Here is a 27433-nt window from a genome sequence, read left to right on the forward strand (position 1 = left end):
ACTCTGTCTCTCTCTCTCAAAAATAAATAAACAAAAAAAAATTTTTTTTAAAGAATTGATGTAAGGAAAAAACAACTCCTCCCTTACAAAATATTCTAACTCCCTTAGAAATACTCTCACGACTATAGCTGCACAATCTGGAACTAAGCATCACTTAGCAGTAATTATAAGGTGCTAATTCTAAAAGCCATGGTGGCCCTTTACGAGAGATCAGCTTATCACTGAAAATATCCATGCAAAGCAGTACACATGCTCCTTGCTTATAAGAACAAAATTTGAAATTATATTCGTGTATTTGTTCCAAGATTTATTCACATTTCAGATGTAGCATTAGAATGAAACAGGAGTATGTCTGTAGATAAGAGAAGAAAAGAAACCTGGTTTAAAGCATGTGAAAAGCAAATAAAAACCGAAGATAAGAAATTCTGTAAAAAATGAGAACACTTAAAATGTTTCCCAAACCTATTGTTCCAGCTTCTAAAAATAGTCTGAACCAATTTATACTAGTCAAAAAAAGAATTCTGATAAAACAGAGGAAGAACTGGATAAAATGTTGCCTAAAAAACCCTAAACCTTAATTCAGAACAGAGGCATCCTGAGGGAGCTTTCTTATTACTTATCTATTGCTAAATACTAATCATTCTAGGGCCTTTGTCAACTGCTTGATATGCATTATTTAATTTTCCCAGGTAAAGAAAGAGAAGTGTAATGAGTAATATCCCCATATTTGGCTTAGAAAAATAATACAAAATAGTTGCAATTTTTCAACTATTTGGTGAAGTGGTTCTCAAATGAAAAATAGTAGATATTTTCCAAACCTCTGGAGCAGGTGTGCTAAACTGCTGCATGCAGGACAATTATCTGGGGTCTTTAAAAAGCCTCTTAAATGCTTGGCACCCATCCAGGTGGATTTTAAGTTACCAGTTTAAAAGTTTATTACAGTAGTAGTACATGGTGGTGATGAAGCACAACTCCAGCAGCACCACAGGAAGATACAAAATCAAAAATACAAGTCCTGCTGACTCAACTCCCCACAGATAATCACTGCTATCAATTTCTTCTGCTCTCTCTATATATATATATTCCTCGTGTGTGTGTGTGTGTGTTTGTGTGTGTGTGTGTGTGTGTGTCTGTGTGTGTATGCCCCTACACATTATGTATTTTTAATTTACAAAGGAGCACATCTAGGCCCATGGTGATCTTTCAATAGCTGCCTAGTATTCCATTTTTTAAAACATATTATCACTTATTTAAGCAGTCCCTTACTGATATTCAAATTCTCTCTCTCTCAAGGGCGCCTGGGTGGCTCAGTTGGCTAAGCGTCCAACTCTTGGTTTCCGCTCAGGTCATGATCTCACAGTCAGTGAGATCAAGCCCACATCTGGCTCTGTGCTGACAGTACCAAGCCTGCTTAGGATTCTCTGTCTCCCTCTCTCTCTGTCCCTCCCCCACTCACATGCATATGTGTGTATGCATGCGCGCTCTCTCTCTCTCTCTCTCAAAATAAATATTTAAAAATAAATAAGCTTGGGGCGCCTGGGTGGCTCAGTCGGTTAAGCGTCCGACTTAGGCTCAGGTCATGATCTCACGGTCCGTGAGTTCGAGCCCCGCGTCGGGCTCTGGGCTGATGGCTCAGAGCCTGGAGCCTGCTTCCGATTCTGTGTGTCCCTCTCTCTCTGCCCCTCCCCCGTTCATGCTCTGTCTCTCTCTGTCTCAAAAATAAATAAACGTTAAAAAAAAAAAAAAATTAAAAATAAATAAGCCTGGGGCGCCTGGGTGGCTCAGTCGGTTAAGCATCTGACTTTTGGCTGTGGCTCAGGTCATGATCTCACAGTTTAAGGTTCAAGCCCCACATCAGGCCCTGCACTGACAGTGTGGAGCCTGCTTGGGATATTCTCTCTCTCTCTCTCTCTCTCTCTCTCTCTCTCTCCCTCTCTCTGCTCCTCCCCCATGCTCTCTCTCTCAAAATAAACTTTAAAAATAAATAAACAGCTAAATTTGTGGTAATTTGTTATATAGCATTAAAAAACCTATACAATCCAAAAAAAACCAAAACCAAAAACAAAACACCTATATAATCTGCATGATAAATTCCTAGAAGCCAAATTGCTGGGTCAAAAATTTTTACAGAAACTCCAAAACTGCTGTTCAAATACTTTATAGCAATTTAAACATTCACCAAGAGATCTAACTTTAAAAAAAAATTTCCTGGTTATTACCTACTGATTTGAACTGTTTATTCTAATAAGTCCCAAGGGCTGGAATGATCTGTAGGGCAAAAGCCCACTTGTAGCTGACTGTTCTGTCAGAGGAATTTTTTTTTTTAAGTGTTCATTCTCTAAACTTTTTTGTAATAAGAATGACCTTTCCTTTCAGGATCTACTAGGAGAAAGGCCATCATTACAACTGTCAACTTCAGTGTAGGAAGCTATGGTAACAAGAGTTAATATGAGCATATGAAACACTACCAAGTTGTATTAATTAAAGGGATTTTGGGGCCAAGGATTGGATAAACTCTTGAGTCTCAGAAAACAAATTTAAAAGTTTTTTTTTTTTAAGTTTATTTATTTATTTTGAGAGAGAGAGAGAGAGAGTACACAGGAGGGGCAGAGAGGGAGAGAGAAAGAGAATGCCAAGCAGACTCTGCACAGCGACTGAGTGGAGTCTGATGTGGGGCTCAAACGCATGAACTATGAGATCATGACCTGAGCTGAAATCAAGAGTCGCTCATTTAACCGAGTGAGTCACCCAGGATCAGTTTTTTTCAACTTTGAATATTTTGGGGGGAATAAAACTTTAAATATTTTATAATAGATTCCTCCAAGATAATCATTGGAATAGGACACAAAGTGAAATCTGATCAAACCATCAGTTACATGACATTAAAACATTTGTATATATTTATTATTATTTGAGGAAAGAAGCAGATTTTAGAGCCAGACAATATCCAAGAATTTAGTTCAGCTTCCTTATTTTATACAGAATATACTAAATTTTAGGAATGAGAAAAGGTAAAATTTTGTGGTTTTTATTTCAGTATTTTCTTTTCACCTTATATAAAAATATAAAACTTCATTAAAATATAAACTGATATATAATCTTTTTGGAGGGCTATTTAGAGTATGTATCAAAAAGTCTTTTAAAATGTTCATGCTCTCTGACTTAGTAATTCTCTTCTGAGAATTTGTGCTAAGATACAAATCCTAGATGATCATTCATTTAACAAATTAATTCAACCACTATTTTTATTTTTATTTATTTATTTTTTTAACGTTTTTTTATTTATTTTTGAGACAGAGAGAGACAGAGCATGAACGGGGGAGGGGCAGAGAGAGAGGGAGACACAGAATCGGAAGCAGGCTCCAGGCTCTGAGCCATCAGCCCAGAGCCCGATGCGGGGCTCAAACTCACGGACCGCGAGATCGTAACCTGAGCCGAAGTCGGACGCCAACCAACTGAGCCACCCAGGCGCCCCACAACCACTATTTTTAAACATCTCCAATGAGTTATTAGATACTATTCTGGAAAAATAACAGTGGATAAAACATGTCATCATGGAATTTAACTTACGGCAGGATAGAAAAACAACAAACAAATAAATATATTTTTTAAATATAAATTTAATTTTTTTAAAGAATACTAAATAAAAAAGTTTTAAATGATTATTCATTTTTGAGAGAGAGAGAGAGACAGAGAGAGAGAGAGAGACAGAGAGACAGAGTGCAAGAGAGGGAGGGATAGAGAGAGAGGGAGACACAGAATCCGAAGCAGGCTCCAGGCTCTGAGCTGTCAGCACCTAGCTCAACGTAGGGCTCGAACTCGTGAACCACAAGATCATGACCTGAGCTGAAGTCAGACACTTAACCAACTAAGCCACCGAGATGCCCCTTGAATATAAATTTTATATAAAAATATATATATATAAATTTCAGGCGTTGATGGATACCATTAAAAAAAAGACAAGGTATGAGAGTAAAATGATGAGATCTTTAACTTAGAAAAAGGAACCAGGGAAGAAAGTCTCTGAGGAGATGACAAGAATGAAGTAAGGATGTAGGTCTTATATATAAACAGATAGCTATCTGGGAAGACAAGAAACAATAAGCACAAATGCCCTGGGGCAAGTTCTCTCAAGCCCAATTTAGTTACCATCACACTGAATGTTAAGAGTCAACTGTGAGTGCTGGTCAAAGAAATGTGCCAGTTTTTTTGTTTTTTTTTTTTTCAAATGGTTTAGCAATGGTTTGCCTTTCAAAAAAATTCTACCTTAATAATAAGCTTTTTTTACTAGTACAGTATGATTTATAGTTGGAAACAACAGAAATGTCATACAGCTGTTACTAAATTGGCTACATATATGATAGTGCATTAATAAGATGAAATACTTTAAAAATATTATAATAACATTTTAAAATCATGTTCAAAGATATTTAATGGTACTTAATGATTTAATTAGAAAAAGTTATTATAGGGGCGCCTGGGTGGCTCAGTCAGTTAAGCGTCCGACTTCAGCTCAGGTCACGATCTCACGGTCCGTGGGTTCGAGCCCCGCGTCGGGCTCTGGGCTGATGGCTCAGAGCCTGGAGCCTGCTTCCGATTCTGTGTCTCCCTCTCTCTCTGCCCCTCCCCCGTTCATGCTCTGTCTCTCTCTGTCTCAAAAATAAATAAACTTAAAAAAAAAAAAAATTTAGAAAAAGTTATTATATAAAATGTAAAGAACAATTTATTAAACAGTACATTTAATAGTCTAATTTTTTTGAAAATATGTATAGATACATATGTATTTCAACTATTTCATGATAGGTTTTTATATATGCAGAAAAGAAGACTATATCTCAAATAGTGAGATAATAGTTATTATTTTTAAGTGGCGTGACTGTGGACAACTTTTATCTTCTTTGGACTTTTCTATGTTTTCCAAATATCCCAAATGTATTACATTACATAATAGGGAGAAACCACAAAAGATATTTTCAAAATACATGTCTTAAAAGGTAGAATCTTGGTTCTTATCAGAAAATAAACAACAGAAACCATTTGGGTTCCATTAGTTTCTTTATTTGGTTTCTGTGCGATTCATTTTGGGACTGACAAAAGGGTAACTAAAAATGTTATGGGGCGCCTGGCTAGCTCAGTCGGTAGAACATGGGATTTTCGATCTCACAGTTGTGAGTTCAAGCCTGTGAGGGGTAGAGTTTACTTAAAACAAACAAACAAAAAGGTTCTGGAAAAGTGATCATACTTACATTCCTGTTTGAAGGTGAAATATTCTGTAAGATGCCTGCACTCATGATTTCCTCGAAGCAGAAACACTGTTTTGGGATGATTAATCTTTAAACTCCACAAAAACAGCACACACTATAAAAAGACAAACATAAGGATAAATTTTTATTTGTGACCATGACAACGCACAAAGACAATTTACGTGAATTCAAATGACTTAAATGACTTGTTGTAATGGCATATCTAATTGTCATTCCCAAACTGAAACATGAAACCTTCCAGCTTTTTGAAAGGAACAAGCTGTTGCCCTAGACTCCAACAGAGCATAGAGTAGACTTCATAGACACCTTTCCTTAATTTCTATTTCCACGGTTTTTCCAAGTATCTAGAGCTGTGTGACAAATCCACCCCCATATAAATAAATAAATATATATATATATCCCCATATATAAATATATATATACATATATCTTAAAATCTGTATTTTATTTAATGAGGAAACGCCAGAGAAATTTCCACTAAATAAGGAACTAGACAAGGATATCCACTATCTCTGCTACTATTCAACACTATATTAGAGGTATTGGCTAATTGAATTAGACAAGAGAAATCAATTAAAAGCTTAAGAATGGGTAAAGAAAAAAATAAAACAACTCTATTTGAAGATGATATTATAGTATACCTGAAAAACTCCAGAAAAATCAATGATTAAACTAATTCAAAAAATAAAAGAATTCAGTAATAAGGCAGGATATAAAATTAATATCCACAAACAATAAATGGGACACATGGTGGAGAAAACTCCATTTGCAATACCAGCAAAAAAGACTAAACACACAGGAATAAATTTAGTAAGAAATGTGCAAAACTAATACCAAGAAAAATTTAAAAATCTCCTGGAAGACACAAAAGTAGGCAAGAACAAATGAAAAAACATTCCTTGTTGGATAGGATGATTCAGCATCAGTTCTTCCTAATTTATAAAACCACTGCAATTCCAATACCAACAAGTTATTTTATGGAGTTAGATAAGTTGATAATAAAATTTCTGTGGAAAAATAAACATGCACGAACAGCCAGGAAAAAACAAAAAACAAAAACAAAAAACACTGAAAAAGAGAAATATAATGGGGAGAGGGGCCTAGCCCTACTGGATATTAAAAGATACTGTAAAGCTTCTATAATTGGGAGCACCTGCGTGGCTCAGTTGGTTGAGCATCTGATTTCGGCTCAGGTCATGATCTCGAGGTTCAGTTCCTGAGTTTGGGCCCCAGCATCTGGCTCTCTATTGTCATTATGGACCGGACTTCAGATCTTCCCTCCCTCTTTCTCTCTGCCCCTCCCCCTCTCCTGCTTGTTTCTCTCTCTCAAAACTAAAGATTTAAAAAAAATTTTTTTCATTTTATTTATTTGAGAGAGAGAGAGAGAGAGAGAGAGAGAACACGAGTTGGGGAGAGGGGCTGAGGGAGAGAGAGAAAATCCCAAGCAGGCTCCATGCTCAGCACAGAGCCCACAGCAGAGCTCGATCCCACGACCCTAGTATCTTGACCTGAGCCGAAATCAAGAGTCAGACGCTCAACCAAGTGAGCCACCCCCGTGCCCCTAAAATAAATAAACATTTTTTTTAAATCTTAAAAAAACAAAACAAAACAAAACAGTAGTACTGGCACATATAGAAATAAATATACCAGTGGAATAAAACAGTCCAGAAATTAATCCAAGTACATACAATATTGGTATATAATAAAAGTAGCATCCTAAGTCACAGGGGGTAATGATGGACTTCTCAAAAAATGCCTCTGGGACAACTGGTGGCATTTAAAAAAAAAAATAGATCTATATTTCTCACATAATACATAATGAATGACAAATGGATAAGGGAGATAAATGTATCAAAAAACAAATATATCAAAATGAAGTCATACAAGCTCTGGAAGAAAAAGTGCTGAGTTCTTTATCCTTTAGTGTAGGGGAAAACTTTATCACTAATGACAAAAAACCAAATGCTTCTCGGCCTTTTGGCTAAGAGAAAGTGTACTAATGACGAAAAACCAGAGGCAAAAAACGGATAAATTTGACTATCTACAAATAAAAATAATTTGCACAGTAAAAAAAAATATGGCGAAAACTGATAAAACAACATATTCATTTAACTTTTGACCACTTCTAGAAGCATACCCTAAAGATACACTTCCAACAATAAGAAAATACATATGCACAAAGTTGCAGTGTTGCTTATAATAGCAAAATTTTAGAAACAAACTAAATAACTATACATAGGATGTAAGGCTGAGCAAACACAATAAAGTACCATGAAGCTGAAAGAAAGAAAGAAAGAAAGAAAGAAAGAAAGAAAGAAAGAAAGAAAGAGAGAGAGAGAGAGAGAGAGAGAAAGAAAGAAAGAAAGAAAGAAAGAAAGAAAGAAAGAAAGAGAAAGAAAGAAAAGAAAGAAAGAAAGAAAGAAAGAAAGAAAGAAAGAAAGAAAGAAAGAAAGAAAGAAAGAGAGAAAAAAGAAAGAAAAGAAAGAGAGAGAGATCTCTATAAATAGATTTGGAGCAATTTCCAAAATATACTGTGAAGTGAAAAAAAGCAAAGTACAAAAAAGTATGCTACTGTTTCTGTAATAAAGAAAGGATATAAGAGATCCACATGTATTTACTCATTTGTGCAGAAGAAATACAGGAAGTATAAATCAGAAACTAGAGATATCAGTTACCTACAAAGGGCACAGAGGAAAGGGGTGGAAAGAAGGGAGCACTGAGAACACTTTAAGGGGGATGAGCAGGGTACAACACTTCTCAAAGCATACCTTTTTGGATAGCTTTGATTTTCTACAACAACAGTAATGTTCTACATGTGCCTCCGCAAAACAGGTAATCAACCAGCATGTGAAAGAAACCCAAAATAGAATGCAAACAAGTAATAAACCTATTGTATTATAAACAAAAAACAAAGCAACAAAGGAGGGTATGGGGAAAAAAGAACCCAAGTAACTTTGGAAAACAGCATTTTGACTGCATACTGCAAGGTAAAGACACAAAGAAACATACACAAATACTGTATCTCTAGTTAGTGAATCTGTTTTCAAAGCATGATTTGGCTGCTATATACCTACTTTGTGAGTATACTAGAATTGAACAGACAAGTGAATATATTATAAATCATGAGAGTAGGAAAGAGGTAAGGTTAGGCTGAATCTTGTGAATTTGAACTGAAATCAAAACTCACTTTTCTAAGGGTATATACAGATAGATAAAGAAACAGATAAAAATGTGGGTATATGTGCAGCTTAGTATGCTTATATGTATTTCCTAGCTCCTGATGAAAGGGACTAGAACCTCAAAATCACTATATGTATTGATTTGGGGACTACAAATAAATTTTAGCAGGGAGGCATGTATGCAAAAACGGAATCTGCAAATAATGAAGAGCAATCATATATACTAATAATGAAGTATACATATTGATGAAGTTTTGGGGTGATGGTGGGGTGGTCTGGAGCCAACAGCCAAGAAATTCTTGAGGACGTCTTTGGTGCAAAAAGGTGATTTTATTAAAGCATGGGGACAGGACCCATGGGGCAGAAGAGCTGCACTGTGGTTGTGATGGGTTACTGATTATATGATTATATACCCTCAAGTTGGGAGGGGGTCAGGTATAGAGTAAGTACCTAAGGTATTGTGGAAGCAAGGTTTCCAGGACCTTGAGAGGCCAGCTGTTGCTAGGGAAATGCCATTTATTACCGTTTAGTAAAACCGTAGTCATGAGACCTTTCAGATGTATGGGGGGTGGGCATTAAGCTTGGAGTATGATGGCCAGCATATATCTTGGGGCACTTGAGATAAAGGAAGTAGATTTACAGGATCCTGGAGGTTGAGATAAGGTTAAACTAAGATTCTCTTTTGCCCCTAGCAAAAATGTCATCCTTGAGGCAGCTGGGATCCTAGAGGGAGGTCACTCTGCTGGTTTCAAGGACTTGTCAATGGGCTGCAGGCAGCATGGAATTTAATTTTTCATTTGCCTTTGCTTCCCACATTACCATGGCAAGCCCTTTAACCCCTTTCCTTTGTTCTTGGGTAGCCAGGAGTGTCCACAGAATATCACGCCTACTCCACCTGAGGTGGGAGAGGGGGTGCTTTAGCCTGCATTTTGCCCTCAGCTTGCCACACACTCCCTCATTACATATCTCAGTCTCAAAACACACGCAACACGGGGCGCCTGGGTGGCGCAGTCGGTTAAGCCTCCGACTTCAGCCAGGTCACGATCTCGCGGTCCGTGAGTTCGAGCCCCGCGTCAGGCTCTGGGCTGATGGCTCGGAGCCTGGAGCCTGTTTCCGATTCTGTGTCTCCCTCTCTCTCTGCCCCTCCCCCGTTCATGCTCTGTCTCTCTCTGTCCCAAAAATAAATAAAAAAAAAAAAAAAAAAAAAAAAAAACACACGCAACAACTGACAGGACTATGGTAAGAATCAGTAATAACTGCAGTTGGCTCTTCTGAAACACCCAAAAAGTAACTCCTAGTTCAAGCAGACAAAAGTAATGAACGTCACAGGGAACAATTCAACAGAGAATGCATTAAGTTTCAAGTATACACAAGACAGTCATAAAGGGGTGGTTGGCTAGCATAGTTGGTAAAGCATGTAACTCTTGATCTTGGGGTCATGAGTTCAAGCCCCATTTGGGTGCAGAGATACTTAAAAAAAAAAAAAAAAAAGATAGTCACAAAAATCTACTAGGTATCTCATCACAAATAGAGTCCCCATAAATTCCAAAGAATGAATATGTCCAGGTTATGTTCTCTAAATAATTACACTAATAAAATCAATAACAAAATGTTAACTTTATGAAAAAAATCTTGCATGACTAGAAACAAAAAACATACTACTTCATTGTGTTAAGGTTAAAGAGAATCTTAAAATATAAACTACTGAATGATAATAGAAACAATACGGGTCAAAATCTGAAGGACCCAGATAGAGCAGCACTTAAAGGGCAAATGTACACTGATAAGTACATTTATTTTTTAAAAATAGATATGGAAATATGCTGGTAAATGCTTAACCTATATCTTAAAGGTCATATAAGAAACTCTTAACAGTGATTATAAGAGTGGAATGGCTAACATGTAAGGAGATGCTTAATTTCATCAGTAATTGGAAAAATATTACTTGAAACATAAAATACTATTTTATACCCATCATTTTTGTAAATATAGAAAATGAGATAAAACCAAATTCTGGAAAGAGGGCTATAAGGAAGTATGAACTCTTAGCTGCTACAGGCAGGCGTATAGATTAGTACAGCTATTCTGAAGAGGAATCTGTGATGGTCAGTTCAAGTATGGAAGGTATATACCCTTTTCTCTGTCAATCCCACTCTTGTACATAAGCCACAGAGAAACTAAAACATGGTACCATCAGTAGATTTATATTTTTATGAATATTCATAACAGTAATGTTCATAGAAAAAAGAAACTGGAGGCAACCTAGGTGTCCACCATTGAGAATAAAGAACTAAAATGTCATAGATGTATACTATGGAATACTCTACAGCAAGCAGAAAGCAACGACTGAGAGACAGCAACTTGGATAGATCTTAAAAACATCATGATAGATAAAAACTCAAATCAACAGAAACAGGGCCATAGCGTGGTCACATTCATCTCAAGTGTAGTGCATTAGCATCACATGGGAACTTGTTAGAGACAGAGATTTTCAGACTCCAGGAATTCTGGGGTGGGGCCCAGCAATCTGTTTTTGAACAGGTGCTCGAGGAAATTATGATGTATGCTTGAGTTTGAGGACACTGAACACTACCATATTTATGTAAAATTAAAATACTTTTATCCACCAAAACCTTACATATTATAAAATTAGCGTAATGTATTGTATGTCTTCTGAGGCATATACCAAATATAACAGAAACATATATAATGGCAAGAGGGGGAAAATATTGATAGAGATCATAGATAAGAAAAAAACAAAACAGAGAGGGACTTTGCAATGACTAGTAATAAATGTGTCATGATCTGAACAGCTTGATGAATTTAACTGAGATTTTCCCACCTCCCCAAAAAAAGGTTTCAAAATTCTAAATCCAGATGCTTCCCAAAATGCTTAATTTAAATCACCAATGTCTCTTGCCCATGCTTACAGGATTAGATTCCTAACTGGCCTCCCTGTACCCACTCTTAGGCTTCCACAGTTTACCACAAACCAGCCAGAGTGACTGTTTCAAAACATACATGTGAATATGTCACTCCCACCTCAAAACAATCTCCAATGGCTTCCTTTCGCATTCAGGATAAAACCCAAACTCCTTACTATGGTTTCCAAGGCCTGATATCATCTAACCCTTGCCTATCCCTCTGACACATCTCCCCCCCTACTCATTTTTCCATCTAGCCAAACTGGCCTTGTTACTATTCCTGGACTGCATTAGGCGTGCTCCAGCCTCAGAGCTTTAATACTTGATGTGTCCTCTGCTGGAATGTACTCACCCCTCCCCCACCTCCCATCAGGTAAGCAGGGCTCACTCCCTCAGGTCATTCAAGTTTCTCTTCAGATGTTACCTCCTCAGATAAGCCTTCCCTAATCTCCATCTAAATTAGCTATCCTTGTGGGCTCTTTTAGTCCCTTACCCTGATTTGATTTTCATAACACTAAACAAATACACAATGCTGCCCCTTTCACTAGAAAACACAGTAAAAGACTTGGCTTTGTTTGTTCACACCCATCCCCAAAATTTAACAGTGTTTCCCAACAGAGGTAATACTGACTATGTGAAAAGCATGATCCTTTGTTGTTTAGGAGTTTCTGCATATTGCAGGATGTTTGTTTCCCTGGACCCAGCCCATTAAATGCCAGTAGGACCAGGACATCTCAGTGAATCAAGACAGTTGATTATCCAATTCTTGATTTCGGCTCAGGTCAAGATCTCATGGTTCATGAAATCAACCCCCACGTTGGGCTCTGCACTTAGCATGGAGCCTGCTTAAGATTCTCCCTCTGCCTCTCTCTCTCTCTCTCTCTCTCTCTCTCTCTCTCTCTCTCTCTCTCTCAAAAAAAAAAAAAAATCTCCTTTAGCCCTTTCTCTTATTGAAGAATCAATTAAAAGAAACTAAAATTTAGCTTGCCCTACCTCAGAGTAAGTAGTTTATAATAGGTACAAATGAAGAAGGGATGTCAAAAAGCTCAGAAGTAAGTGAAACTTTACTATTTTGTTTTGTCAATGAGATTTGGATCAGTCCCTAAATGCCAAAACTCCTTAGTATTTGTACTAATCAAAGCCTGCATTGATTCAGGAAAGACATATGCTTGCTCTGGGCATGAAAAAAATCATCTTGCCTTGATTATTTCACACAGGCTCAAGGAAAACAATTATTAAGTATAGAAAGAAAATATAAATACAGTGAATAAAGTTCTGTGAAAACAATGAGGCAATATGTATCAAAAGTCTTTAAAATGTTCATAGTCTGGGGCACCTCAGTGGTTCAGTCCATTAAGTGTCTGACTCTCAGCTCTGGCTCATGATCTGTCATGGGATACAGCCTCATGTCCGGCTCTGCCCTGACAGCGAGGAGCCTGCCTGGGATTCTCTCTCTCCTTTTCTATCCCTCCCCCACTTGCTTGTGCACTCGCGTGCTCTCTTCCTCTCTCTCACAAAATAAATAAACTTAAAAAAAATAGGATGTTCATAGTCTTTCATCCACTTCTTTTACTTATAAGAATCTAACCTAAGTAAATATCAGAAATGTTATTAATTCAGAAAGGTATTAACTGTAGCAATATGCAGAAGTAACTAGAAAACATCCACTTACAGTACAAGTGATAAATATCCAATTAACAATTGTTTAAGCCATAAAGACATTAAGTATCTCATGAAACAAGAAATCTGGAGGTAAGATGTCCAGATTTAGTGTACCAGCTTAATGCTGTCACCAAGAAACCATGTCCTCTTTCCCTCTATGATCTGTAATTCACAGGTCTGCTTTTCATCCTTAGCACCTCCTCATGATCACAAAATGGCTGCCATAGTGTACCCACCCACATTTGATATGATGTAGTTAAACAGGGGTTCAGAAACTTTCACCTTGCTCGTCTTTTCATCTGGAAACGAAGTGTTTCAAAGTGTGTGTCAGCACGCATGCGCACGCGCGCACACACTCACACACCTAAAAAGCACCCAGCAGAGTTCCCTTTATATATTACCGGGCAAAACAGAATCCCATGTTTATCCCTAGACCAATCACTGGTGACAAGGAATGGGTTTATATGACTAGCTCAGACCAACCAATTCATTCCCTGGGGCTGGGTTAAGGGCTTCCCCAAAGTGAAATCAAAGGTTTTCTCTGAAACCCCAATCTCACTTATCTGAAAAAAAATAGAATTTTGATAGTAAGGAAGGAGAGAAAAGATAGGCAGCAAGCAGTATCAACAAACCAAACATCCAAAAATAAAGAATAGTGAAGTAAATTCTGATATTTTTACCATTAACCACAGAGAAAAGTGTTTTCAATACAATGCTGAGTGGGGGAAAAAAAGACTACAAAAGGAAAAGTCCAAAATGATTTCAATTTTCTTTAAAAAAGGATAAATACAAATGTAAAAGAAGAAAAAGGACTGCAAGAAAATACAAGATGTTGGGGCACCTAGCTGCCTGAGTCAGTGGAGCATGCAACTCTTGGTCCAGCGGTTGGGAGTTACAGCCCCACATTGGGTGTAGAGATTACTTTTAAAAAATAATTTAAAATCTTAAAGAAAAAAAAAAAAGAAACTATAAGATATTAACAGTGATTATATGTGATTTATACAAGTTTTTGTTTTCTTAGAGTCTACATTTCCCAATTTTTCTACAAAAATGAACTATTTACAACAACAAAAATGTAATAAGGACTCCATTGCCTTATTTTCATCCATTTGACAAAAACAACATACTTGTGCTTATCAAGGACACTGATAAAAAAAAAAAACAAAACTGTGATCAAGTATATACCTATATCATGCTGGACTAAGCTGTAGCCTACAGAAGTTTATAACCTTGGTAGTTTATAAGTAGGTGACTTCCAACTAACACTATATACACCCTGAATTTTAGTTTTAAAACTGGTATAAAATAGCATTGTCACTTTAATGTTTTGATCCATTTACCTCTTAAGCTATTCCAGAAAAATCCTTTAAGTTAGTCAAAAGTCAAATAACAGGATAAAGCCAAATACAAACTATGATTTATTAACATTCATTCATTGAGCAAATATTGATTGAGTGCCAATTATGTGTCAGGTACCATGCTAGTATGCTAGGTCTTAATATGAAGAATATTGCAGAAAATTAAACAAGCACTTTTATACAGTATTGAAAAATCTAGTTACAAGTGCATCTTTTCTAACAGACTGTCAGCTCCTATAGAAAGCATTAATCTTAAAAACAAACAAATAAAAATAGAAAGCATAAATCTTATTCATTATTTTATCCTCAGAGCCTGCCATAAAGTTGGCAATCAGGAAACATTTGTTGATGAATGAGGAAAAAATATGTAACAGAAAATATTCTGAATATAGTATGTGTGTACAAAAATCATTATGGAGTTTTTCAGTGTGTGCTTTATACTGAATGTATTAATGCATTGAAACTATTTGTAAATATGTCAGTTAACAACAACGAGAAGATGATTTGGCATAATATTATCTTTTTAAGAAGTTGTTTCATTAAATATAATGACTAATTAAAAATTCAGTAAGTTCTGTATTCTTCTCTTCAGCCTCTAAAACCTCTTCATGCTGGGGCGCCTGGTGACTCCATCAGTTAAGCATCCAACTTTGGCTCAGGTCCATGATCTCACGGTTTGTGAGTTCCAGCCGTGGAACTCTGGGTGAGCTTGAGCCCAGCTCTGGGCTCCGTACTCTCTCTCCCTCTCTCTCTGCAACTCGTGGAATTCTCTCTGCCCCTCGCTCACTGGCTCTCTCTTCTCTCAAAAATAGATACATAGATAGATAGATAAAACCTCTTCATGCTAATCAATACCCAAAGAAGTAAACATTCGATGTGTCTTTCAAACATCCACATTTTTGATTGTCTCTTGAAACATGATGTGAATAGGAATTAGAAAGCTTTTCCTTTTTAGACTATGTTTGCTTCCCTTTTTATTTTATTTATTTATTGAACTACAGTTGACATACAATATTAGCTTTTGGTGTACAACATAGTGATTCAACAATCCTATATATTATGCAATGCTCACCACAATAAGGATAGTTATCACCTGTCACCATATGAAGTTATTACAGTATTTTGACTATATTCCCTGTGATGTACATTTCATCCACGACTTATTTATTTTATAACTGGAAGTCTGTACCTCTTAATCCCCTCTACCTATATCCTGACTTCCTACTCCCCTCTCCTCTGGCAACCACCAGTTTGTTCTTGGTGTTTATAAATAAGTCTGCTTCTGTTTTGTGTGTTCACTTGTTTTGTTTTATAGATTCCTTACCTGAGTGAAATCATAAGTATCTGTCTTTCTTGGACTTATTTCTCTTAGCATAATATCCTCTAGGTCCATCCATGTTGTTGCAAATGGCAACATTTCATTCTCTTTTATGTCTGAGTAATTTTCTATTATATTATATCCATTATATATATTTATTACATCTTATTTATTCATCTATCAATGGACAATTTTTTAATTAAAAAATTTTTTAATGTTTATTTTTGAGAGAGAGAGAGACAGAGCATGAGCAGGGGAGAGGCAGAGAGGGAGACACAGAATCCAAAGCAGGCTCCAGGCTGTTGGCACAGAGCCTGACTCAGGGCTCAAACTCATGAACCGTGAGGTCATGACCTGAGCTGAAGTCAGACAATTAACTGAGCGACCCAGGTGTCCCTACCAATGGACACTTAGGATACTTGGAATAGAGAAGCATTTCAATGATACAGTCTGCAGGTATCATCTCCACTCATCCCAGGTACCTACTTGGAGACCTTGGGAATTTACTGAGCAGCGGGGCAAGAAGATAATTTTCTTAGCTTCTACCATTAACCTTTGTCCTCACAGATGACACTAAATTAATTTGGGGCACTGGCACATAACTCTGAACTTCTCTGATTCATCAATTTAGACACATCTATTTAACTAAAGAGTTTCTGCCAGCTTTAGAATAACCACTGCTTCTTTAAGCACTAGGTGAGAGAGTTGACTTGGATTTAGGAGTGATGCTGCACAAATAAACTTTTAACCACTAGAAACACACTAAATACACTGAGACCGTCACAATATGAGGGAGAGGCAGGACTAAAGACTACAAGAACAGCAAGCGGACTCAATTTCTCATCTCATGCTTATTCTTGGGCACATTATAAATTCAATTACCTGTACTATTTCAAAAGTTACTTGCCTTTTATTTGCCAAGCATGTACAGCTAAATCAATTGATATTAAATATGAATATGGTTCCACTGTACTCAAGTCTTTGCATGATGTTCTAAAATAGTTTTATTTTTTATACACAACAGCTTATACTTTAATTCCAATCATTTTTTCTCTTCATTCAGTTTTCAAAATACATGAAAGTAAATTTTGAGTTTCCATTAACTTCATTAATTTTAATCATTTTTTTTATTCAATGAACATTTATTAAGTGCTTACTATGCATAACAGTATCAAAAATTATTCCTACAGTAAACTAAGTGCCTGGTGGTTTAGCATTGGAAGTTAATCTAAGAGTAAATTACAGCCCACCAGCTTGTGGTTTTAGAATTAGTGTCTGGTAATCCAAACCCTGTTTAGGGTGAATAGCAATTTATGCCATTTATATACAGCCTGTACACTATCTTCAAAGAGGAAAGGTTGGTAAACATTTGACTTACCTGCAAAGCTGGGTTTAATATAGCCCCTTCTATATGTCTACCACATATAGAAGCTACAAGAAGGAATAGAACTTTCTTACACCAATGAAAACATTTTTCTAACACCTTAATTACTAAAAGTAACAAGGTTTATAAGTTCTGCCAGTGTTCTCATTTTAATTTCTTCTACCGAAGAACAGGAAGCAAAGTTCTAAAAAAAGGTAATGAAAGTTCCCACGTATCCAATTTAATTTTTACCTCTATACTGAAATAGCCTCTGTCCACATAGTCACCCAGAAAGAGGTAGCGTGTGTTAGTAGGTGATCCTCCAACTTCGAACAACTTCATCAAGTCAAAGAATTGTCCATGAATGTCACCACACACTAGGAAAAAAAAGGGCATAAGGTGAGGTGAAAAATGATGTCTTAGAAGAGAAAGGGCAGTACATCAATAAGATCACAGTTTAACTTTTAACTGAAATCACTTTAGCTTTTGACTGGACTGTTCTATAATTGTAGTCAATCTATCAATACTGAATAGTCCCATAGGAAATATGAGATATTTTAAGTTGTATTTCTTCAATAAACAACAAACAATCCTAAGACTACCTCATAATTCCTAGAAAAATTATCACACATTTTAGTTGGTTATTTGTAATAATTTTTCAAATAAGCTCAAATCTAAGTGCCACCCAAATATTTCTCATACCTGTGATTGGAGAATCTAGTTCTATCATAGTCTTCTCTTGTCTCAGGATAGCAGCCCCATCATTGATTATCTTTAAGGCTACTTCCTCTTCCAGTCGCCCTTCCTTCACCAAATGGTTTCTTAAGACATCAATTTTAGGTTTCCCATTCTCAAATACTTCCTTCAAAGTAAGCCGTTGGGTTGGAGGAAAGGGGACAGCTAGAAAGAGAGAAAAAGTAATTCAAAATACTTAAATGCATAGAGAACTGTGAACCCATTTTTTTTAATGTAACAAATTAAACCTAATACATCACATGATTTCAAATCCACAGCAACAGAACCATGTGGGGGAAAAAAATCTAAGATACTATATGTTACAGAAGATCGATTCTAATTTTTAAAAAGGCCACAAAGTCAAAGTCAGTGTGTGGATGTATGAATTATACTGTTTTACATATAAACGTCAAAGACTTGAAGCCGATTCAGAAAATAAACTAAAAAATAGGGGCGCCTGGGTGGCTCAGTCGGTTAAGCATCCGACTTCAGCTTAGGTCACGATCTCACGGTCTGTGAGTTCGAGCCCCGCATCGGGCTCTGGGCTAATGGCTCAGAGCCTGGAGCCTGCTTCCCATTCTGTGTCTCCCTCTCTCTCTGCCCCTCCCCCATTCATGCTCTGTCTCTCTCTGTCTCAAAAATAAATAAATGTTACAAAAAAAATTTTTTTAAAAAACAAAATAAACTAAAAAATAAAGTACTAGATGATATGAGTTATCTTTTACTTATAGAAAAAGTATTAAAACTGAAACTGTGGTTAAAGAAAATGAAAGGAAAGAAATTTCAACACTAAAGGGTATTCATTTTTCCAAAGAACTGGCCTAATGGAATTGTGTTTTAAAAGTCTGACTTCAGCTCCTGATCGGGGCAATCATAGATGTATACTTTATTATTAAAAGGTAGCTGCTTAATGGGAATGCAAGCTGGTGCAGCCATTCTGGAAAACAGTACAGAGGTTCCTCAAAAAAACTAAAAATAGAACTACCCTATGACCCAGCAATTGAACTACTAGGCATTTATCCAAAGGATACAGGGTGCTGTTTCAAAGGGACACATGCACCCCCATGTTTATAGCAGCACCATCAACAATAGCCTAAGTATGGAAAGAGCCCAAATGTCCATCGATGGATGAATGGATAAAGAAGAAGTGATATATATATACACAATGGAGTATTACTCGGCAATCAAAAAGAATGAAATCTTGCAATTTGCAACTACATGGATGGAACTGGAGGGTATTCTGCTAAGCAAAATTAGTCAGTCAGAGAAAGACAAATATCATATGACTTCACTCATGTGAGGAATTTAAGATACAAAACAGATGAACATAAGGGAAGGGAAGCAAAAATAATATAAAAACAGGGAGGGGGACAAAACAGAAGAGACTCATAAATATGGAGAACAAACTGAGGGTTACTGGAGGGATTGTGAGAGGGGGGATGGGCTAAATGGGTAAGGGGCACTAAGGAATCTATTCCTGAAATCATTGTTGCACTATATGCTAATTTGATGTAAATTTTAAAAAATAAAATCAAAAATAAATAAATAAATATTAACATATTTTTTTAAAAAGGTAGTTGCTTAAAATATTACTGATAATAAGCAAACACTAACTGGATGGAGCTATTTCTGAGAATTACTTGCTATAGTAACACAGCATAAACTTGAGAAGAATAGATAAAGAAGGTCTAGTTGTGTTTTCTAATCTGAAAATGCTAAAAACTAATTTCAGTTTATGCTGGGTATAAAGTTAATCTAATATGGTGAATTACCAACTTTAACAGAAAAAACCTTTGACATTTTAAACTTGACCATCATTTCATTTACCTACTCTACTGTATAATGTATTCTAATTCTCTATGATCTAATATCCACAAGCCTATAAATCATACATTTAAACAAGGGGTTCATTTTAATTTGTGATTTATGCCTGATGGTTCCACTTCTACTTTTATGAAAGTGTTATTAAGAACCAAGTTAAGGGAAGCAAAAATAATATAAAAACAGAGAGGGGGACAAAACATAAGAGACTCTTAAATATAGAGAACAAACAGAGGGTTGCTGGATGGGTTGTGGGAGGCGGGATGGGCTAAATGGGTAAGGGGCATTAAGGAATCTACTCCTGAAATCATTATTGCACCATATGCTAACTTAGATGTAAATTATTAAAAATAAATTATAGAAAGAAAAAAACATTAAAAAAAGAAGATACATGAACAGTCAATAAGTCAATAAAAGAGCTTTAACATCCCTAATCATCAGGGAAATGCAGATTAAAACCACAATGAGATACCATTTCATACCAAGTAGAATGATTATAAGAAAAACACAAAAACAGAACAGAAAATAAAAAGTATTGGAAAGGATGTGAATAAATTGGAAACAAACAAAAACAAAAAAAACCCAAGTTGGGGCACTTGGGTGGCTCAGTCAGTTAAAGCGTTCAACTTTGGCTCAGGTCATGATCTCACAGTTCCTGAGTCCAAGCCCACCTACATTGGGCTCTGTGCTGACAGGGCAGAGAGAGCCTACTTGAGATCTTCTTCTGTCTCCCTCTCTCTCTCTCTGCCCCTCCCTCACATGCATATTCTCTCTCTCTCTCTCTCTCTCTCTCTTTCTCTCTCTCTCTCAAAAATGAACATTTAAAAAAACCTAGAAAAAAAAAAAAAGAACCAAGTTGAGGGGTGCCTGGGTGGCTCAGTCAGTTAAGCAACTGACTCTTAATCTCAGCTCAGGTCATGATCTCACAGTTCATGAGTTTGAGCCCACATTGGGATCTGCGCTGATGGGGCAGAGCCTGCTTGGGATTCTGTCTCTCCCTCTCTCTGACCCTTCCCTGTTTGTGCTTTCTCTCTCTCTTTCAAAAGAAATAAATAAACTTGAAAAAAAAAAAAAAAGAACCAAGTTGAGGGCACCTGGCTGGCCGAGTCTGTGGAGTGTGTGGTTCTTGATCTCAGGGTTTTGAGTTGAAGCCCCACGCTGGGTGTAGAGGTTACTTAAAAATAAAATCTCTAGGGGTGCCTAGGTGGCTCAGTTGGTTAAGTGTCTGACTTTGGCTCAGGGCATGATCTCACAGCTCATGGGTTCAAGCCTGAAGCCTATTTAGGATTCTGTGTCTGCCTCTCTCTCTCAAAAATAAGTATTAAGCCATCCATTGATGAATGGATAAAGAAATTGTGGTTTATATACACAACGGAATACTACGTGGCAATGAGAAAGAATGAAATATGGCCTTTTGTAGCAACGTGGATGAAACTGGAGAGTGTTACGCTAAGTGAAATAAGTCATACAGAGAAAGACAGATACCAAGTGTTTTCACTCTTATTTGGATCCTGAGAAACTTAACAGAAGACCATGGGGGAGGGGAAGGAAAAAAAAAAGTTAGGGCGAGAGCCAAACCATAAGAGACTCTTAAAAAAACTGAGAACAAACTGAGGGTTGATGCAGGGTGGGAGGAAGGGGAGGGTGGGTGATGGGTACTGAGGAGGGCACCTGTTGGGATGAGCACTGGGTGTGGTATGGAAACCAATTTGACAATAAATTTCATATTAAAAAATCACAATCAATCAATCAAATAAGTTCAAATTAAAAAAAAATAAACATTAAGAAAAAAATGTTTAATAAAAATTAAAAAATAAAACCTCTCAAAAAAAAGAGAGAGAACTAACTTGAGGGGTGCCTGGCTGGCTCAGTCACAGGAGCATGCAACTCTTGATTTTAGGGTTGTGAGTTTGAACCCCACATTGAGATTACTTAAATAATAAAAAACTTAAAAAGAAAAAAAAAACAAGTTGAAATCTACAGGCACTATAAAAATTTTAGACTTGAGGAGCGCCTGGGAGACTCAGTCGGTTGAGCATCCGACTTCTGTTCAGGTCATGATCTCACGGTCTGTGAGTTTGAGCCCCATGTCGGGCTCTGTGCTGACAGATGAGAGCCTGGAGCCTGCTTCGGATTCTGTGTCTCCCTCTCTCTCTGCCCCTCCCCTGCTCATGCTCTGTCTCTGTCTGTCTCAAAAATAAATAAAAACATTTAAAAAAATTTTTTTTAATTTTTAGACTTGAAAATTCAATGTAAGTTTCATCATGCTCCTAGCTACAACTTGACTAATTTAGGCAATTCAAAACTTATTGAAAAAATGTAGCTATCCAAACAGCAAATATTACTTTGAAAGAGAGGACCACATATATCCCAGTTTAATCAGGACAGTCCTAGATTTCCACTGCTGTCCTAGCATAACTGTTAATAGCACCCCCTTTTACTCTCACAAGTATTCCAATCTGAAAGATAAATCAGTTTAATTTGTGTTAATTTGTATAAGATATTATGATGAATCTTTTATTTATTTATCTGGTGAGTCTTTAAGACAGAGTGAAAGGTTAAGTCCTAAACAAACTTACTTAAATTTTTACTAAAATGTAATGGCAATATGGTTGTGTTTAACAACAAAAATCCTTTATAGTTTAGAGATTCTTACTGAAATATTTTCAGATGAAATTATATGCTATTTGGAATCTGCTTCACAACAGTGGGAGGACAGGGAATAAGCAGGGGTACAGATGAAAAAAAAAACTGGTAAGGAGTCAATAATAACTAGTGAGGCTGGATGATGTTTACTTAGAAGTTCATAATACTATTCACTCTACTGTTCTAATATGGTTGAAATACTTATCATAAAGGTGGAAAAGTTGCCCAAACTAAGAGTAAATCTTTTTTTTTAAGTGTATTTATTTTCAGGGAGAGCAAAAGAGAATTCGTATATGCATGCAGGCATGAGCGGGAGAAGGGCAAAGAGAAAGGGAGAGACAGAATCCATAGTCAGCATAAGGCCCGACTCTGAGCTTGATCCCATGAGCCATGGGATCATGATTTGAGCCTAAATCAAGAGTCAGACACTTAACTGACTGAGCCATCCACGTGCCCCTAAGAGTGGAAGTCTTAGAGAAACTTTCTTTAGAGAAACTTACATGAGGTTCAGTCAAGAGATATACTTAATCGCTTGTTTGTGACTTCAGAGAACCCTCAGTCCTATGAAATCTTGATCCAGAAAAACAAATGGAAGATACCACATTTAATCATTCCCCTTTTCATACCTAGTTTACCTCTTTTTCAGTTTTCAAACTCTTACTCTCAATTTCTAGCTAGCCAATCTGCCCTTCCCCATTTTGAAATGAACCCCATAAGAAGCCAGCTTGTTTTTAATCCCCACTTTGTAAATAATTGAAATTGGTTAACAAACTAAAAATAAAATGAAATAATACAAAATCAAATATATTGGAATTGACAAAAAAGGTATTATTATATATAGAGGTAGTTCCAGAGACAAGAGATCCACAAAATATTACTTGACTTCTACCAGTAGTATTATACCTACTAATAAAAATAATTTTCCTCCATTATTGTTGCAATCAGGTAACAGTTTACAAAATAGGAAACCATTTTTCTTATGTATCATATAAGTTATGAAAGAGATAAGCAACCTAAAGAACTTCCGAGAAAAAAAGTTAGAAAGATATTTTTTCTTTCTTTCAAAGTCTCTAGTTGCAATTTACTTAAAACAAGTAAACAAGTCACCTAATTAAATGAAAGCAAAAGCAAGGTTGAAAGGGATCAAGGGGATTATGCCCAGCTAAGAGAAATGGGACACACCTGATCCAGGAACACTAAGAGGAATTAAGATTGGCTTGAGACAACATACATAACAGAAAGTTCCAGAAGAATCCTAAGTTTTTAGGTAAGGGCAAATAAATTCAATTTCCTTCAAATCAAAAGAAAAGAATCTTCAACTTTAAAGGAGTGGGTCCTATCCCCTCTCAAGTTACTCCTAGCTATGTTTAGAAGCCCTAAATTACAACTTCCTTCCTTTATTAGATAGTTGTATACACAATATAGTTGAGGTTGATTCATAGAAGAATGGGAACAGCCACCATCCTGAGAAGACTAAAGGGAATCTAGCTAAGTTTGGTCATGATAGGAAATAGCAGGAATTTCCAATTAAATTTTAAAACCCCATTTTTAAGGGCTTCTGGCTGGCTCAGTCGGTTAAGCGTCTGACTCTTGATCTCGGCTCAGGTCATGATCTCATGCATGGTTCATGAGACTGAGTTGGGCTCCTAGTGACAGTGCAGAATCTGCTTGGGATTCTCCCTCTCCCTCTGCCCCTCCTCCACTCATGCTCACTCTCTCTCTCTCTCTCAAAGTAAATAAACTTAAAAATAAAATTAGTTCTCGAGTGAAATTTTAAAACTCTATTTTTATTTTTTTTTAATGTTTATTTATTTTTGAGAGAGAGAGACAGAGAGAGGGAGAGACAGAGTGCGAGTGGGGAGAGGGGCAGAGAGAGAGGGAGACACAGAATCCAAAGCAGGCTTCAGGCTCTGAGCTGTTAGCACAGAGCCTGACTCAGGTCTCGAACTTACAAACTGAAATCAGAAGCTTAACCAACTGAGCCACCCAGGCACCCCTGAAGTAAGCGTTTTTAAATGAAAGAACCAAAATGTCACTAGTGTCAGCGCTCAAGTTACTTACTGCTTTACTGGTTATATCATATCCTAATTTGGGGGGGGAGAGCAGTCCCTTCATCTTTAATATAGGTCTGTTGTTTTATAAACTACAACCCTTACCAATGAGAAAGGAGACTTAACAGAGGGTTGAAGGGTCTCAAAACACCACTACACAGTTAAAAAAAAAAATGTGAACCGAAACATCACTTATCCAGAAATGTAATAATTCATGGGTAATAAAACTACAGTATTTTTCTTTTTTTTGAAGAGTAGAGGAGGTACTTGTTATTCAAAGATGACTGGTATTAAGAAAGGCCACTTAAAGTGTATCCACATAAAATAAACATACACAGTAAACTGTGGGGGAAAACAATTTGGCATTTTATCTTTAAATATGAAACTAAGAATTATGAAAATGTTTCATTTCATAATACAATTTACAGCATGATCATAGAGTTGTTTTTACAAATACAACCAAGGATTTCATCATAAAACTTCTAAAAAATGATTAGCCTAAATTCTCCTTTGACTCTTAAATCCAACAGCCTATTTAATATCTGCTTGGAGGTTTAATAAGCATTTAAAATTTAACATGTCATGGAAACAACATAAAAGTGGACTGATGGATGAATGATAAAGAACTTGTGATACACACACACACACACACACACACACACCCGAATATTATTCAGCCATAAAATATGAGGAAGTCCTACTATTTGTGACAACATGTACGGACCTTGAAGGATTTTGCTAAGTGAAATAAATCAGACAGAGAAAGACAAATACTGTATGATCTCACTTATATGTGGATTCAAATCAAAACAAAACTCACAGAAAAAAAGAACATACTTGTGGTTGCCAGAGGTAGTGGTTGGGGCAAGGGAGGTGAAAATGGAGGACTATAATCAAAAGATAAAAAACTTCCTGTATAAGGTAAAAAAGTACTAGGGATATAATGTACAACATGATAACCACAGCTAATACTGCTATATGATAGAACAGTTGTTGAGTAAATCCTAAGAGTTCTAATCACAAGGAGAATTTTTTTTCCTTTTTTTTCTTTTTATTGTATGTATATGAAAAGATGGGTGTTAGCCAAACTTACTGTGGTAATCATTTCAAAATACAGTGAAAACTTGGTTTATGAGCATAATTTGTTTCAAAAACATGCTTGTAATCCAAAGCACTCGTATATCAAAGCAAATTTCAAAAACCATTGGCCCAGTTGTGATCATGTGATATTGAGTGTCACGTACTACTCATTATGCAAGACACTGCTACTTTATCAAGTTAAAATTTATTAGAAATGTTTACTCGCTTTGTAGAACACTCACAGAACAAGTTACTCAAAATCCAATGTTTTACTGTATATCTAAATCAAACCATCATGCTATATGCTTTAAAGTTATACACTGATGTATGCCAATTATTTTTCAATAAAACTAGAAAAAAATAATATGTCTAAAATTAAACTTATTATTTCCCAGACTGCCTCTAATCTTTTCCATCTAAATATATGGAAACATCGCTAAACCCAGGTGCTTAGGCCAAAAACCTGTGGGATCTTCCCTTAATCCTGACTTCCCCAGTTCTCCCCAAATTCCAATTTATCAGCAAGACTAGCTCTTTTTTTTTTTTTAATGTTTATTTTTGGAAGAGCACAAGCAGGGGAGGGGCTGTGAGAGGGGGGACAGAGGATCCGAAGTAGGCTCTGGAATGACAGCAGTGAGCCCAATGTGGGGCTTGAACTCTCAAACCGTTAAGATCATGACCTGGGCTGAAGTCAGACACAACCAACTGAGCCACCCAGGTGCCTCTCTTTTTTTTCCTTTTTTAAAGTAAGCTCTGTGCCCAACATGCAGTTTGAACTCATTACCCTGAGATCAAGAGTCACATGCCACACCGGGGTGGCTCAGTCAGTTAAGCACCCGACTTAGGCTCAGGTCATGATCTAGTGGTTTGTGGGTTCAAATCCCTCATGGGGCTCTGTGCTGACAGCTCGGAGCCTGGAGCCTGCTTCAGATTCTGTGTCTGTGTTGCCCTCTCTCTCTGCCCCTCCCATCTTGTTTGCTCTCTCTCTCTCTCAAAAATAAATAAATGTTTAAAAACAATTTTTAAAAAGTCACATGCCCTACCTGATCTCTACCAACTGAGCCAGCCAGGCACCCCTAGCTGATTCTACCTTTAAAATATACTTTAAATTCAAAAAGTCTCCAGCTAGCCCTCATTTATGTTGGGAGTACAGTGTAGGCAGGAGTTCCAAGCAGATGCAGTCACACTGAGTTTCTGTCTTTTGAAAGTGGGGGGAGGTTTTCCAAGGTGTATATTTTTTTGAGGCAGCAGTTTTAATTGCTTTGAATAAATATTCCCTAATAAAATAAACTCTGGATTCAATAATTTTTAACACATCCATCACTACTACCTTAGTCTAGCTATGACTGTGTCTTCCAGATTACTGCAACAGTTTCTAACTCGTCTCTTTTTCCACTCCTCTATTCTTGGCCTTTTACAGCAACTGAAATGACCTTTCTCCCCCAGCTTCGTTGACACAATTAACATGTAACAATGTGTAAGTTTAAGATATACAGCCTGTTGATTTGTGGTAAGAATGTTTAAGGGGCGCCTGGGTGGCTCAGTCTGTTAAGCGTCTGACTCTTGCTTTTGGCCCAGGTCATGATCTTGTGGTTTATGGGATCAAGCCCCACATCGGGCTCTCTGCTGACAGCTCAGAGCCTTCCTGGGATTCTCTCTCTCTCAAAAAAATAAACATAAAAAATAATTTTTAAAAATTCATCCAGTGGCATGTTTAAAAAATAAGAAGAGGGGCGGCACCTAGGTGGCTCAGTTGGTTAAGCATCCAACTTTGGCTTAGATCACAATCTCACAGTTCATGAGTTTGAGCCCTACTTGTGCTCTCTCTCTTGCTCTCTCTCAAAAATAAATGAACATTAAAAAATTTTTTTAATAATAATAAGAAAAAAAATAAATGGCTGTCCTATATTTTCCAAGCTATTACCAAATGAGAATATTTATTCACTTATTACAGGGAAAACATTAAAGTAGATATATTCCTAAATGTTTCAAAATAATTTAGGGTGCTATATTAGAAGTTGCATAAACTAAA

At 36.6% G+C, this 27433-nt stretch overlaps 1 protein-coding gene across 6 annotated transcripts in view; it reads right to left on the reverse strand.

Moving 5' to 3' along the window:
- The window catches only part of PPP3CC (protein phosphatase 3 catalytic subunit gamma), a 99835-nt gene that overhangs the window by 41508 nt on the left and 30894 nt on the right, over positions 1-27433 (reverse strand). For 5 of the 6 annotated variants that reach the window (XM_058720361.1, XM_058720363.1, XM_058720365.1 and 2 more), the window contains exons 2-4: positions 17771-17968; positions 17321-17445; positions 5247-5358 (exon numbers count right to left, since the gene is read on the reverse strand). In XM_058720361.1, the coding sequence (XP_058576344.1) occupies positions 5247-5358; positions 17321-17445; positions 17771-17968 (435 nt within the window). Of the gene's footprint in view, positions 1-5246; positions 5359-17320; positions 17446-17770; positions 17969-22770; positions 22841-27433 lie in introns of all 6 variants that reach the window. The other variant, XM_058720366.1, reaches the window with a different exon arrangement.

This window comes from Neofelis nebulosa, chromosome 3, assembly GCF_028018385.1.
Source record: "Neofelis nebulosa isolate mNeoNeb1 chromosome 3, mNeoNeb1.pri, whole genome shotgun sequence".
NCBI classification, from domain to species: Eukaryota; Metazoa; Chordata; class Mammalia; order Carnivora; family Felidae; genus Neofelis; species Neofelis nebulosa.